The sequence below is a fragment of the Columba livia genome, chromosome 7 (assembly GCF_036013475.1).
Source record: "Columba livia isolate bColLiv1 breed racing homer chromosome 7, bColLiv1.pat.W.v2, whole genome shotgun sequence".
Taxonomy (NCBI): domain Eukaryota; kingdom Metazoa; phylum Chordata; class Aves; order Columbiformes; family Columbidae; genus Columba; species Columba livia.
The window spans coordinates 7642221-7658252 of record NC_088608.1 but is presented as its reverse complement, the minus strand read 5'-3'; the positions used below and the strand labels follow the sequence as shown (position 1 = coordinate 7658252).

The following is a 16032-nucleotide window of genomic DNA, read 5'->3' as shown; positions in this document are numbered from 1 at the left end:
AGAGTTCCACCTTGGTCTCCACCCATGGTCTGTCTTATCATATTAGGATATAATATCTGTACTAATGTCATCACTACATGATAGGATGGAAATTTGTTATTTAGAACCAAAAACGAATCAGAGATTTTCTTCAGTCCTCCTATCTCAAACCAGTGTGGTTTTCAGAGTTGTATTATTCTGATTGCAATCAATTTGCAGAAGAAAACTTTATAAAACCAAAATACAGTATCTTCACTTGTAGATCAGACAAAACAATAAGGTGATATAAAGTCATACTGAAGCTGTATAATGTATATCCTTCTTGGGTGGTATGTTTCGGTTTTTAAATATCAGGCAGAAATTACAAAGATATTATTTTCTTTAATTGATCTCAAAGGATTTCCTGTAAGAATCGTTATGAAATTAATATTATGCAATTGTTTGTGTGAATATAAAGCTATAAAACATCAATGTCACTGCCAGCTTACCTGCCTTGTCTGCAAATGTAAATGAGTGTCTGGGTGTATAAACCTCCAGTCTGTTGCCCAGTATTGGGAACCTACAGAGCAGGAACAGCCATTGGCTGTACTAGAGATTTCTGGAATCATACCTGTGATATTATGAGTAAAAGCTGATAAGGACCTAATTTCATCAAAGCCAACAGCAAGTCTCCCCTTTGACCTGGGCACCAGTTGTATCGATTCCTAATCTGGCATTTCCTAACAGTGGTAGGATTCTGAATCTTGATAAAATACATGGCTTCAAACTAGTAGCTTCTAGTAAAGCATTAATTCAAACATTCATGAGGCCCATAGCCACCCACTAAAAGAATATGCGCTATGAAGTACATTCTGTCAACATATTTGTGCCTTTTTTTGTTTTAATTTTTAAAGGGTTTATTTGCTTTCATTGTAAAGCTTATCGCCCCAAGATACCAGCTGGAAAGGTGTAGAGTAGTGTATGAAACAACACTACTCCTTTACCTGAGGTGATCAGAGCAGTTCCTGTGCCTGTGGTGTAGGGAAGAGTGTTTTAACGTCTACGGCATTCCTCACCGGCATGTCATTTAAGGAGGTTTCTGAAGTGGACCCTCCTCATCTAAAGCCTAAAACTCATTGTTTGGTGGGATAGGCCTGAATACAAAACACACTGATTTAATTTATGTTCATATTTTTAAGGCTCAGATCCATATTCTAATGAATTTGAAGCCTTGCCTTTTTCTTCAGAAACAACTCTTTCCCTTTCTCACTCTTCCATCAAATATCATTGTAGCCTATATATTCCGAGTGTAAGAGATGAGAAAGAAAGAGGGAACTTTTTTTTTTTGTTTTAAAGAGCACTATGCAATAATTGGAGATTAAATCATGGAAAAAACATTCCAGAGGAAGATTACAATCTGATGCACATGGGAAAAGCAGCACAGCCAGGCAGAGTGAGGAATGTTATCAGAAACGCCTGTTTGTATCTCGTGGTCCAGTGTACAAAAGTAGAAATGTGTTTCCTTTAAACACACAGAAATCAGAATTCTTTCTGAGATATGATAGAGCTGGGAGACTCCGCCAAACAAGGAGAAGCTGGTTTTGAGCAAATCGAGGCCACATTTTTCAAGCAGAGTGTCCAGCCCTGAATGCCTGAGAGATTAAACACAAAACCTTTGGGAAGAGATGCGAGAAGAGAGACGTAAGGACTTGCACAGGCACGTGACTGGACTAAAACATAGTGTCCTGATTGAATTTGGTTAGAGTGGATTCAAGGGGACTGAAGACAGACATATTACATGAACTCAGCAGTTAAGAGGAGGTATGATAGAACAGGAACTTGGGGAAAATTAGAGGTAGTTTGATATTTGTGGCTTTCACGCAAGGAGCAAAACCAGTGTCAATCAGTGATCCCTAGAAGCTGAACCCAGGCCTTGTGGCTACCAATGCCAAATCCACCCGCTCCCAGCACTTCCCACACCAGTCCCAGCAATGAGTACTCAAAAACATAGACAGGACTATTAACAACATCCAGGAACAAACTTCTTCCTCAGAAGACAATCTCTGTGAACATCAAAGAGATAGCACAGGTTTTCTCGGCTCTCCCAGCTTTGCTTGTTTCAGTAACTGTTACAGTAGTGTGCCGAGTACTTGACACTGATGTGTTTATCCTCTTGCATAACCGTTCAACATCTATGAGCATTTTCCAGTCATGTCCATAGGACAGCTATAAAAATTCCTTGTTAATCTCAGCCTTCATTTGAAAACATTAACTAAAAATAAATCTAGAACACAATTCCAATGAATTCAAATCCTACGTACAGCAAAACCAATTATTTTACAACATGTGGCATTTATGTTTCTTTCAGGTGATATTACAGGTGTTTATACGTTCACCATGGTGAACAAATTATTCCTAGTATCCTCAATAGCAAAACAAGCATTTCTGATTAGATGACCTCAGCTGCCTACAGCTCCCATACACTAAATATAAAGCAATACAGTGTAATCCCACAGAGGCTGAGTAGGATTTTAATTACAAGTTTACTATATTGGTCTGGATTCCTTTCTTGTGTAAATCCAATGAATTCAGAGACATGCTTCTATACGACGACGTTTCTATTTAGGATGCTGTAAAATTCCTCCAGCACTTTTGCTCTGGAGAATCTCAAAAATGTCACAAAAGGCTGTGATATTGTCATGAATAGAGAACATCTTTACAATGTGCCTCATTATGACAATTGCCTCTTAGTAACTATATTTTTATGACAGAAGATGTATTCAGTAAATTCAGTAAATATTCATTCTTACCACAAGACTGCTGTCCAGAGAAAGTCTTTTCCCAAATTCCCTTTTCTGTAGTTGTCTCTTTCTCTCCATAGCTGAGATTATTTGTTTTCCTTTAGATCAACCAGAAATGTCAGGCTGTTTCCTGCATCACTGGAAAATAAAAAATAATAATAATTAAATGCACATTTCAATACCCTACTTAACAATTTCTGTCTTTCATCATTAACTTTGTAATAACCCAGCAGCTAATGACTTTGTGTCTATAGTAGGCTGCGTTCCAGGAATGAATTTTCTGTGCCAAAACGCTAAACTCTCCACACAGAAATATTATCAGTATGTTTGGGTCACTTCTCAGAGGAAAAAAAACCCACAAAATCTGCTACTCCTGTCTTTATCAATACCTCCCATGTTTTCATGGTGTCTTTTGAACTGGGCTGGGAGCTGGATTTGCAGAATGAATGAAGTACCTGGGGCCAGGGAGACGGAGGGAAACAGTTCATTTCACATTAACTGCACTCCTCAGTCACCCTGCTTGTTGGCACATCTGCGCTGCTGCTACGATGTACAAATTTTGGACCTAATCCTGAAGATTTCTAAAAGCTTTCAACTCCCATTATCCTTAATGAGAAACAAATGCCCTCAGCACTTTCCTTTTTAAGGTCAAAGATTCTGCTGCGATAATCACACAGTCCCACTGCCTGTACAGTGAAGTTCTCACAAAGGGAATTAGTCTTTCCGGTTTTGTGGGGTTTGGTTATACCTGGCTGGTATTTTCTACAAAAACCAAGCCACAGCTTACAAGTAACAACTGCCAACTCCCTTTTTTCCTAAATGTTCCTGATGATAAACATGTTTGAAAGCTTTAGCTTGTATTTTAAGGTAGTATTTATCATGTGTGAATGAGGAACATGGGCAAAGCTAATTAATTTATTTAGGATTTACAGAAAGTAGTAGAATAATAAGAGAAATCAGACTCTAGGCGAAATTAAGGCAGGCAGATACGCTCATAAATGCAAAACCAACTGCAGGAATTTTCTCCTGCATCTCCTAGTGACAGCATGTACTGTAGCAGAGGGCAACATCCTGGATCTCTTAATCTGGGTGAACTCCCATTAAGGACAAAGAGATTTCACTACAAGAATGTGCTCTCATTTTTTAGACAAGATTTGATGTGGAAGCCTATTTTAAAAAAAATCTAGTAAGGCTGACATATTTATACAGTGCTATTTAATACTAAACCTAGAGAAATGTATTGCGTTGAAAAACAAGATTAAGCAAAAGACAAATCTGTCTGTTTCTGACCCTTTTTAGTTATTGTGGACAGCACCTTCAGTCACAGAGAGCCGGGTGATGCCTGAACACCTCTGGGCTTGGCTGTTATTCCCAAAAGAAGCCTTGCATGCACCCTCCAGATGTATTGGCATACCCACGGATAGACTTGACTCCTCATGCACCTGTGAACAACCCCATCTGTCACTGTGGTGGCAACCAGCAGATAAAACCACCACAAGTCTTTCCGGATGCTCTGGGACACATCACAGTCTGAACACGGGCCAGGGACAGGCCCTGCAAGGAGAGCAGGAAACCAGCTGGATGTCAGAGGGCTCCTGGACACAAACTGGGATCATCAGGTACAACGTGGGCACTGCAACTGGGGCTGCCCTTGTAAAACTCTTCCCACAGGGAAACTGTAATTGGTGCAGCTACCTAGCCACACAGTGGCCATTCAGACTTCTGTTAAACACCACCTGGTACCCCCTGTACTTGTTTTGCACTTCTGGTATACACTTAAGCAAGACCAGAATTCAGGCCATTTTCTTCAAAAGGGATCAAAATTAGGCTTTATACACATTCATTTAAAGAACACATGCAATGAGAACATGAACACATAACGGTAGGAAAATCTCAGTTACTTCACTGTGATCATTGCTGCCTTGTGGGTTTTTTCCAGCTTTATCTCTAAGCCCCTGTTTCCTTTTCGTAGTACCAATCCTAAAGCTGCATGCATTATTTAATTCAGCTAATAAGGAATCTCAGTGGTGTGCTATCACATAATTACCATTGTTTCCTGATTAGCTATCATGTCTCAAAAGAAATACCACAATAGGTTTGAACAAACAGAGAGGCAATGCATTACACTGTTCTTGTGATTATGCCAGAAATTAGCAAAAGAAAGACCTTACGTAATCTTTATATCATTCTTCTCGGCATTCATCATGCCTGGAGACCATGACTTCCACTGAGGGAATCTTTGTTGATCGGTGAGCACAGAACCACTTAGGAGTGAGCTAGTGAGAGATACAGTTGAAACCAGTTCTCCCCATAGAAGGTCAAGTATTTAATATTAATTAATGCCTGAAGTTTCTGTCTACAGGTATTTGGTGGAACCACCCCAAATCCTAGTTTAGAAGTAAAAGGAGAAAGGATTATTCCCATATCTTATGTGCTATGCTGCCTTGGCCACTTCAAGGAGCAGATTCACTGGAGCCCTACCTAACACAGCATGTGCACCTACTCATGTAATGGTGAAGCAGCCTCTGACCTGCAGACGTCACTCCTTCCCCAACACACACATGATAGAAATCCAAATCTTTGAGCATGTTACCACTAGCGGGCTGTCATGGATCTCTCCTGAAGACTGAACAACCTAAGGCTGAACCCACTTCCAATTTCGACTCAAAGGTAATTATCAGACAAGATAATACCACACATCGCCTGAACCAACATATGCTGGTGCCTCAAAGTACCCAACTCAGGAAGCCTTTAAAGAAAACTCATCAGACCGAAGTACTTAAAAACAGAACAAGTTTCCACCTTGGAATGATCATTTTTGTGCATCATACTCCTTGTCATGAAGAGAAAATTATCCTCCCAGGTAAATCTCTCTTCCTCTGAGACCAAGCAAATCACTAACAATTCAAAACAGAGCTAACACATCCCCTGGGAAGCTCAGCAGAGGAGAACAGTTGTCCAGATGGAACAGTCTAAAAATATAAAAGCACTGAGAATCAGTTTGTCCAATCATCAGAAATACTATTTTTGTATTACCAGGAGAAGAAACCATAGAATTTTGTCTGCCTTCCCTGATGAATTTGCTTGGTGATATCTTTACAGCAGAGACTCCAGTAACCAGCATTCAGACCCTGACGGTCCCATTTAGCTCAGCTGAACTGTGAACTGTCACAAAGTCACTTCTGATTCCTGGTGTCTTCGCTGATACTGCACTCACATACGTACATTGCCCAGTCTGGGGGGGCACATCTGACAATTCTTTGTGCTGCAGGAAACTTTTCCACTGCAGGACCCTTCTCCAAGGGACTATAGATTTCATCTGTGGTAAGCACATTGGGAAGTCACTGAAGTGAGAGGCACTCAGCAATTAAGCGTGTATCCTCAAGAAGTGATCAGTCTAAAAGTACACAAGTCCCAGCTGTTTGCCTACTGTCTCCTCAGCTTTGCATCGAGCTCGGGGAAGACGGTTTTGTATGGAACACAGAAAAAAACTCCCAGGGGAAGACCTAAGTGGGATCTTGCTTCATTACAGTATTCTCTCACTGTTCATAAAGCCAGCAAGCCAGAGACATCAGCTTGATTATATATCCTAAAGCACAGTATTTTTAGTACTCAGTACAAGAATGTTCATTACTTCAGGAGATGGCTCTAAAACTATGCCCTGGAGAAATTGTATGATTAACATAGAAAAGCACTCTCTAAAATCTATGCAAGAAATTTTCTTGGATTATAATACCTTCTTCATTTCTAGTAGTAGCAAAGGATGATTGATGTATATCACTTTAGCTGATGAAAATGTATAACATTATATTCCTCAGATACGCATCCAAGATATTTTCAGACCGTTTGAAACTGCACTTGCATTTCAACAAAGCTATGCCAACAAATGCCAGCTGGGAACCAGCACACAGTATATCTCTTTGGTAACTGGAAATGGACTGTATTTATTTTTCTGTCTCTTACAAATTAGTATAAATTTAGCAGTTGTGACACAAGACAAAAATGACAGCTTTGTGTCCTTCTGTTTAAATTCAGAATGGGTATGATGCAGCCTCCCCACCCTCTGCTTTGCACACCTGCCCAAAGGCAGAACCCCCTTGGGCAGCAAGGGATTCCCTCTCAGCACTCTGCTTGTCTTGCCCAGGTGTGAAGCAGAGGACAGCTTTTGTGATGTGGACATCAAACTGTTGGGTAACAGAATGAGGCCAAAGTTATACAGTGATCACCTTTGAGCACTTTTTTTTCTCCTCTGATAGTCCTGCTTGTTCAATAGCCATTCTTTAAGGCTGAAAGGGAATAGCCAGAACTGCTATTATCTCTCAGCAATGAACAGAGAAGGAAAATAATATCACTAGCGTAGGTCAGGAAGCAGCTATGAGAAAGTAAAAATTACCATCAATGCAAATGTTAGTTAGAATGAACAGGTGACCTAAAGGTGAAAGATTTTATATCTCATTACCAATCTCTGGAGTGATCCAGTTTCTCGAGAACCTAATTTAACTGAATTGAATCTGTCATTGTCTGGCTGCATTTCTTTTGCTGACTGTGGTGCTAACACCACTTGCTTTTGTTGTGGTACTTGTAGGAAAAGGAGTAGAAAGGACAGTACACTTTGTCTGGGACTTCCCACAGCTGGAAGGAAAAATGTTGCAGAATTATGGGCTTGATGTGTATTCAATAGATCAAAGACTGCTCAGTTCTATAAAATCACTACATTTATCTTCCCGGGTGTAGGCCAGTCAAAACCACTAGGTTTGTACTAAGCTTTTGAGTATTTCCCTCGTTTTTTAAAATGGTAGAGTGTTCAAACCATCAGAGCACAAATAGCAGAAGCTCCACCTTCACAAAAGATGAGAAAATTCTGCTTAGTGATTAAAGCTGACCTACGAAAATGGTTTCATTGCCACACCCCTACCTCTCCCCACCATGGTATTTAGCCTGGTCATGACTTTAAGCAATGAAGTGGAAAAAGTATTCCAAAACTCTCTTTTGAGCTGATGCTTCAAACTTCAACACTTGAGAAACTGAAAACTACAGCGACATCTGCATTTCTGCAAACTGAAATTGAGCTAAGTGGTTTTGTTCCACCCCCAGTGTATTTCATAGCAAAGCTGTAAGCAGGGCCTGCTGCCTAATGCCCAATGCTCCCAGGTATTTGCTTAGACTGGTCAGCAGTTTGTTGGCGCTAATGTATGCACTGTACATTCACACCCCCTGGATTAGGTTGCTATTTAGATAAGCAAGCCACATTTTTGCCGAGAGGGAAGGAGAATGTGCCATGTGCCAGCATTAATGAGTTAATTAAATTAGAAAAATTCCAATGCAGGGACCTAAAATGCTTAGATAAGGAGAATACTATGGGAATTACAAGGCAGCAAGCACAGCACTGCTGTACCATTGTGCCTACATATCTAGATACTCTGACTGGCTTTCAAAAATTATATTAAAATAAAACATGTCAAGTCAGAGAGAAAATATTTTGATAAAAAAATACTCTTACCTAGTCCTCTTTTTTTTTTCTGTGGAATAATTCCGTTTGATATACCGCAAATTCCTTAAAATGCCTAAAACTGTTCCAAAGGATGCTGGAACGGTACAGGCAGCACACAGAGCCAGTCATGCCCTGCAAGTTATTTTGTGGTCCCAAACCCTCCCTAATCCAGTAGTTCTCTAATCTGGGTTGAAAACTGTCCCGTGGTGATCAACAAGGCCGTGATAAAGCAGCCCCAAGGAAGTGTGGGAAAGGCCGGAGTTATACAAGGAACCTTCTCATCTTTGCTGTGATTTTCATTAAGAATAATGACACAGACACCTGGCAGCCTGCAAACAAACTGAAGGCTGACTAATTTGAGTGCCAAATGCTGTGGATCCCTCCTGCCCTTACCCCGTCCCTTGAAAAGGAATCAATAGAGCACATAGGATGGTCTCTAGCCATTTTTGACTGGTGATCACTTGCCAGCAAAGAACACTCTTAGTACAAGGTTCCGGAAACACAGCATTTAAAATAAAGTGTCTCAGCTACTAAATTCCACCCTGTTTCAACTGGTTTTCAATATACGTTTATGCTTTCTTCATGAAAGATAATCTTCCATTTATTCAGCAAACTAAACCACCAGTAAAGCTTTCTATAGCATTGCTTCTAGGATTTAAACAAGTTCAGATTAAGGGCTTAAATCTAGCAAACCTATCAGTGTGCTCAAAATAATAGCAGGAATTTCAATAAATCAGAAAATAAAGAATATGGCATTAAAGATGTTATTTCTATGACAGCTGTCAAGATGAATTGCACAAGAAGCATTTAAAAGATCTATATCTCAGTATCTCACCAGGTTAATTAAATGGATGCATGCATTCATTTAAGGGGATAAGGTGGGTTGCAGTGACATAAAGGGAGAGGGCACAAGATTACGTTCTTTCAGCATTAACAAGAATGGGTTGAACTGATATCATTTCCGTATTCTGTAATAAGCATGATTCATCCATTGCCATTTTCAGCTCTCATTTTCTTTCTAGCAAAAAAAAAAAGCCCATGAACATTTATAGACTAACATAATCAAAGCTTTAACCTTTTCAGCATTTTCTGTTTGGATTGGCTGCCCATTTTTATCATGGGGTTCTAGGGCCATGTTGTAGGGAAGAGAAGAATCGCCAGTAAATTACACCAAAGCATGCTGGAAAGGCCAAAGGTTTACCCTTCCCTCTTTGCTTTTATGGAACATATGAAGCATTAATATCATGCAATTAAATTATTGAGATAAAATGAAGAAAGATAAGCAGACAGAAAGCATGAATCTGATGTCAGGATAGCAACTGATCTGCATGGAAGAAAAGGATATATTACAGTGTTATCATCAATAAAAAATAGATTATGACAATGGCATTTGTGTGTCCTTAGTTTCTGCACCAAAATCAAATCCTTCTGAATGTTGTAAGGCCTGCTGCCAAGAAAAGGATATTCGAGCAAAACTGAGGTTACTCAGGTTCAAGAAAACATTAGATCCAAACCTCCCATTTCTTGGGTGAGTTTCTAACTACTAATTATTATATATTCTTTATTACTACATCCTATTATAAATTATATAGGTCATTATATGGATTCCCTGAACCACTGAGCACGCACCCCAGCAAATTTGTGCAATGTAGGCTGTTAAGCTGCAGGAGGCACGGTCTGAACACGGCTACCGCTGCGGCCTCCAGCACGCGTCTGAGAACCACAGCTGGGCTTAGGTCGGGAGTGGGCAGCTCCAGGCACCTGCAGAAGCTGAACTCCAGGACCTGCGGAAACATCACTCCGGGACCTGCTACTGTTCACACACCTAATGGGTTATCTGGAGATGTAAAGGTTCAAAAACAAATAGCCCATTTATATCCCAATAAAGATGCCTCTTGAACTGTCTGATTTATGGGTGCTAAATATGAAATGCTAAATGCAACTTGTGTAATCTAGGACATCATTATTAGAACTAGTTGTTTCTCATGGTACAATGGCTGGCTGGCAGCAGAGAGCCCAACAGGAATCTCATTAGTTTCAAAAACTGAATTACAAATTGTCATCAGAGGAAGAGGCATCCAGTTTAGGACTCAAATAAAGATAATTACCAAATTAATATATACTAATCTAAGATGTTGCAATGGTCAGAAAAATGCATGCAATTAAATCCAACATGTGAATTGGTCTGACAGACAACTAACCGGAGGGAAGAATTTAAAATATACAGTCAGGTTTCCTACATTTTGCTCTGAATGATTTGTGCTTTCTTCTCATTTTTCTTTCCTTGGTGTTAAGGCAACATTCAAGAAAGTCCAAGAATTCAAAAGCTACATGTAAGACCTGTAGCAAGATCTCTTCTGTAAGCAATAGTGGATTGCCAACTCAATTTTTGAAACCAGAGCTTGTGCAATGTGCCTAAAGATCTCTTCTTCTCTGTGACAGATGCATTTCAGTCAGCATCTCCTCTGCCTGCCCATCTGTCCTAATCATAGTCCAGAGGGACCACTAAAAATCATCAGTTCTTTGTGTGTGCTCCACCCCCTCCACCTGCGCTGCTGAAAGGGATGACGGCTGCAAGGGTCACAGGACGTCTCCGTGCCCGAACACAAGCCCATCAGAGACCAGAGACTGAATGTACTTGGGGGCTTTTAGTCACCATTACCTCTCTTCTTTCTCACTCATTTTGCAGTCTGTGCACAATGAAGTGTTTTGCTACAAACATTTTCTATTCATAACAGTACATTTTGGTGAATGAAAGCAGTTTTGTGAGGTGAAGTGTCCCAAATGAATTCTAGTCAGTTTGGTCCACCGCAGCAGCAGACATGAAGAGAATTAAAGATCATATATTTACTGATGATATTCCATCTCATGGATATGAGGAATTATTAAGATCACCTTAACTTAGTGGTAGCGTTCAGACATCTGGTTTTACTCCACAGAGCACTGGGTAACCCTTCAAAATGTTCATGTGGCTCAAAGGAAAACTCTTAATATAAAATAAGTATTGTACAAATATTTCCTCAGTTACTAGTAACATCTTCAGCGCCCAGCTCTGCACATCCTCCTTAGCAAACCAAGGTCATTTGCATTAGAGGGAATATTTCAGTGTCTAGACTGCAGAATTTGTTTCTAATGAAGCCGGGGCTTTGTGGGTTGTAATATGGTGTCTCACACTTCACCTTGCTGTACAGGCGCTCCCAGTGGGCCAGGGCCTATCCTTACGTTACAGGCAAGAGCTTTGTAATGAAGGTATTAGCTCAGTAACAGCCCAGAAAAGAAGCTGAATCAAGCTCATAATCCCTTTCTGCCATATGAAAAATAAGGGAGGATAAGGTACAGTGAAAAATCTGGCATCTCTTCATGATCCAGGCATAGGGTAAACCAAGAAAGGGCTCAATTTGATGATCTGTGCAATCTGAAAATATCCCCCCCACCCGACCACAACTGGAGTCCACTCTGGGAAAGAACAAGGGAGGAAAGACAGCGTTGATCTCATCCAGTGCCATCCAAAACAGAACTCAGCCACTGGTTTGAAAGAACAAACTGTAGCAGGGGAACAAAATGAGAACATGCAGCCTCATTAGGCTGAGCAGCTCCAGGTGCTTCCCATCTAGACATCATGTGTGTTTTTATTAGAAAATTTCTTCATATATTACTCATTTTGCTGTGCAAACACCTTCACTGAGTGCTGTAAATCTGTATGGTTAGGCCAGCTATAACCACAGCTGCAGCTCCTCGGGCTCTGCAGCCACCTCCGTTCACTGCTACAGCAAGACACATCAAATGGATGCGGTACTGGAGCAGAGTTTGGAGGTGTCACAACTAACTTAGCTCCTGTAAGCGTGGGCACTGAAACCCTTCAGCTGGCTCCCCAGCTGTTCAGCCTTTGCAGAAGTTAGAAGTTTTCTCTCATTTCAGTCAACCTAACATCACCTGAAGGAATTCAGCTCCAGCGTTCCCAAACACACTTCAGTGACATCTCTCCTTCATGCTCATGCTCACAACTGAAAGGCAATAGGGTACAGACTCAGCTCTAGCACCTCCCGTTTTGTTGTGGGATGTATTCCCCATACATTAATGAGCATACTTAAAGAAAAACTCCGGAGAGATTTCAACAGCCAATTCAAAATCACTTTATTCTTACACGACAGAGCATGTAGGACTATGGGATATCAAGACCGCAAAATTAAAAGGAACAGCTACACATTGATTGAACTCCATCTTCAGCTTATGGCCAAAAAACTATTATGAAAACATTAAAGATGAAAGATCTTCTGTCCTCAGTCATATTTCCTTAGACAGTGACAGAACACTGAACAGTGCCAGCATATCAAACAGCCCTTCACCTGCTTTTTCTCTGCAATTCTAGAGCAATCTCATCTCAAACACTGAATTCAGTTCTGGGCCAAAAGATTATAGACAGACTTGATGGAATTCAGACAATGGCAGCAAAGACAATAAAGTATTGACTTGGTGAGAAACGATTAACAAGTCTTTTCATAGTAGTTTCAAACAATGAAAAAGAAACTAAAATGGAAAGGAATGACTATATACACAAGTTTGAGGGACGTATAGTAACACTGGAGACAGTGAAGAATTGATTAGGTTATTGACAATAAGCTGAAAAGAAATAAAGAGGGGGAAATGATGCTGAGTATCTGACGAAATTACCTAAAGTGAAATCCAATACAGATCGCTCCCTAGAGAGCCAAAGGAACACTCGTCATATAAAAAAATAAGGCAGGATGCAGTACAACAAAACGCACTGAAAGTGCGGATGCTGGCAGGAATGAGTTGTCTGAAGACCCTGGTGTGGAAGAAGAGTCCCGCCTCTCCTTCTTCTCAGAGCCTTTATACATTATACTCTTTATACGTTGTGGTGGTTGATCCATGTTAGAGACAATTAGAGGGAAAGGCTTTTGCTTTGGGGGGAGAAGAAAAAGATCCACTCCATCCTTCCCCTGTGCAGTCAGCTGCCGGCAGCACTTATTCCTATTCTCAGTGTGAGGACTGACTGTCACACACTGATTTCTAATTTTTCCATCTGCCAGAAACTTAATTAAAATGTAAATTAAAAAAACATTCATGAATTTCCTCCTAAAATGGCTCATAAGTCTCCTATGTTTCATGTCCTACTACCAGCAGGACTCATCTGCACTCAGTTCTACCAAGTGAAATGGGAGAGAACACATAGCTTGTCACCACAGATAATAATCCGACACATTGTGATTACAGATACAGTACTATCCGGAAAATATTAGGAAGAGAGGAGGGATACCATTAAAAGTCTCTAGTCTCTCTCTCAAGGATCTGTTTATCTAGAATGCAAAGTAAAAATCATTAGACTACCAAAAGTAGCACAAAAGAAAAAGAAAGCTACTGACATTTCAGAAGTTCGTCATTCACTAAGATCTGAAAGACAGCAACAGTTGGGTAGGCACGGGATTATTCTTTTTCTTATAGAATTCATGTTAATGCCTCAAATGGGGCTTCCCTCCCCACCCCCTTCCCCTGATTATTTCTTGGAAGTTATGCATGCAGGTTTTGACAAAGATTTTAAGATTATAGTTTATGCACCTCTAGTCTTGGAATAACAGAAGTTATTCAGTATTACTGTTTAGTTTGAAAGTGTTAATACACTTTAATGTTCTAAATGATCCACTTTGAGTTTTAAAGTGTATTTTGAGACTAAAAATAAGCTTTTAAAGTATTTTATTCTACATAAAATGTATTAATTAGGGGGTGGGGAGAGAAACACTTTGGGACATAAGCAAGGAAGGAAGTATACTTGGTTCATTCCAGGTAAGTCCTAAGTGTTTTCCCATATTTTGAGTTTTTAGTTGCTCTCGAGTAGGTGGTTTAGTTTGATTCATTGACTTCCACTGTCTCAGTTTCTCCACTATACTTTGAAAGTAATAATGTGTAGGATACATAAGTGCCACTTACAGAATAATTTCTATTTGTCATAGACTTGACTAGTGAAACTTCCTATTAGGGCTGGTGCTCTGTGTCATTACTTTTCTCTGTATACCAGATGTGTACATCACTACGCACCCAAACGGGAATGATTCTTACTCCAAATTCTGACCAATGCAGCAGAATACACTCAGTCCTCATTCAGCTCTTGGCTATTCTGCCCAAATGAATCTGATTGTAGAAATGCAGCTAGGACAGAATTAAACCCCACAAAAAGGCAGCAAAGAGTTTGCCATTAACCAACTGCAAGCAGCTACACAGGCCACGAGCCAGATATCCTCAACTCCATCCACAGATTCAAACCCAGCTCTCCTGCAGGGCAAAGCAGGAATCACCAAAGCAGTATTTTTGAAAAAAACAATTTAGAACAGGCCCTTTTTTTCTGTAACAGCTGGGGGTCTTAAGCAGGACGCTGCAGCCTTTAGTCCTGTTCACCTTTGGTTTTCCCTGCTGGCTCACAGTGATGTTACCCGGAGCTATCAGAGAGAAGAGAACAGCTGGAGGGGACTCCAGGAAGAGGAAAGAAAGGAGAGCGCCAAGTGGGATCTTCATCGGGCTTCTTGCACAAGGGTATGTCCCAAACCCACAAGAAGGTGTCATATTCTTCTTGTCCTCTTGGGTGATGGTCCTTTGAGTTAAATCTCAACCTCTGCTTTGCCCCACGCCTGGGTAAGCCACCCCATCTCACCTGAATATGAGGGGATCTAAGGGGATCTAACCTCCTACTGCTGCTGGTGAAGTTTGATACCTTGGCAGGGTTGGGGATATATAATATGTTCCCTGGAGTTATAAGCTCCTGAACTACACACCCAAACTGAGAACCCCCTGTAATGCAGCAGATCCAAACCTGGAGTTCAGGTAGAGAGGAATAAGTAAAACAAGTCAAGAATAACTTGTTTCCACAACAGACAACAGAGAGTGGGTTAAAGTGAGACTTCAGTGCTTCAGCAGGGAGACAGGACCTGTCACTAAGATTATCTCCCTGCCAAGAGCAAGAAGAACATTACTTAGGGTTTGTGGTATAGGCCTGGCTCTGCAATGTTGTGCTGCCCACGGCTGTGTCCCTTAAGAACCATTCCTTCCTCAGGGATGTGCTGAAAACTATCACCTAGTCAATAAATTCTTATCTATGTCTGTTTAAAGCTTTCTTCTTGTGACAGGAGGTTTTTGTGGTAATCAGGAAGAAAAGCAATTCACTTGATTAAAGATTGGTAAATATAAATGACAGAAGTGGTTTCCTATGAACACCGTGATGTATTCCCAATCAATAACACCATGACAGAATTGCAGCTTAAGAGAAGTTTGTTATTAGCTTTAGGAAAGGCACATAATTAAATACAACACAACTCTACAGATTCTCAAGCAAAGAGACAAGGAAAACAGACAGCTCAAGACTTTGTAGAGTTTGCTACTGTTGTCTCTTTGATCCATCTGGTGCTGTCTTTCACTTACTTGTCCAATCTCAAAATAAAGATCTTCGTCTCAAATGTTAGGGCGAGCAGCCAGTGACACAGAGAGCTGTTTATTAAAACGTTAGACCAGGTTTCACTGTAATACTTTCCTTCAGTAGCAGCTACTAGCAGGTGTTAAAAATCCTTAATGTAATTTAGCTGAACTTTTAGTAATTTCTAAATGTTTCTCAGTGTAAGTGCAAAGAGCACCTAGGCCTTTTACCTCCAGCACGATATGGGGATTGGCTAGATCTGATTATTGGAAATTGGGATTTTAGCCTTTCACCTCTGGATCAGTGTCACAAACTCAGACCATGTTGGTATTGAATAAAAGTCATTTCCATCAACTGCCTGT

General features: G+C 40.5%; 1 protein-coding gene across 1 annotated transcript in view; it reads right to left on the bottom strand.

Annotated features, from left to right (window-relative positions):
- Positions 1 to 16032, bottom strand: part of NCKAP5 (NCK associated protein 5) — a 487324-nt gene that overhangs the window by 354892 nt on the left and 116400 nt on the right. The window contains exon 4 of the mRNA XM_021296516.2: positions 2769 to 2897. Within this exon, the coding sequence (XP_021152191.2) occupies positions 2769 to 2837 (69 nt within the window). The 5' untranslated portion in view covers positions 2838 to 2897. The remainder of the gene's footprint in view (positions 1 to 2768; positions 2898 to 16032) is intronic.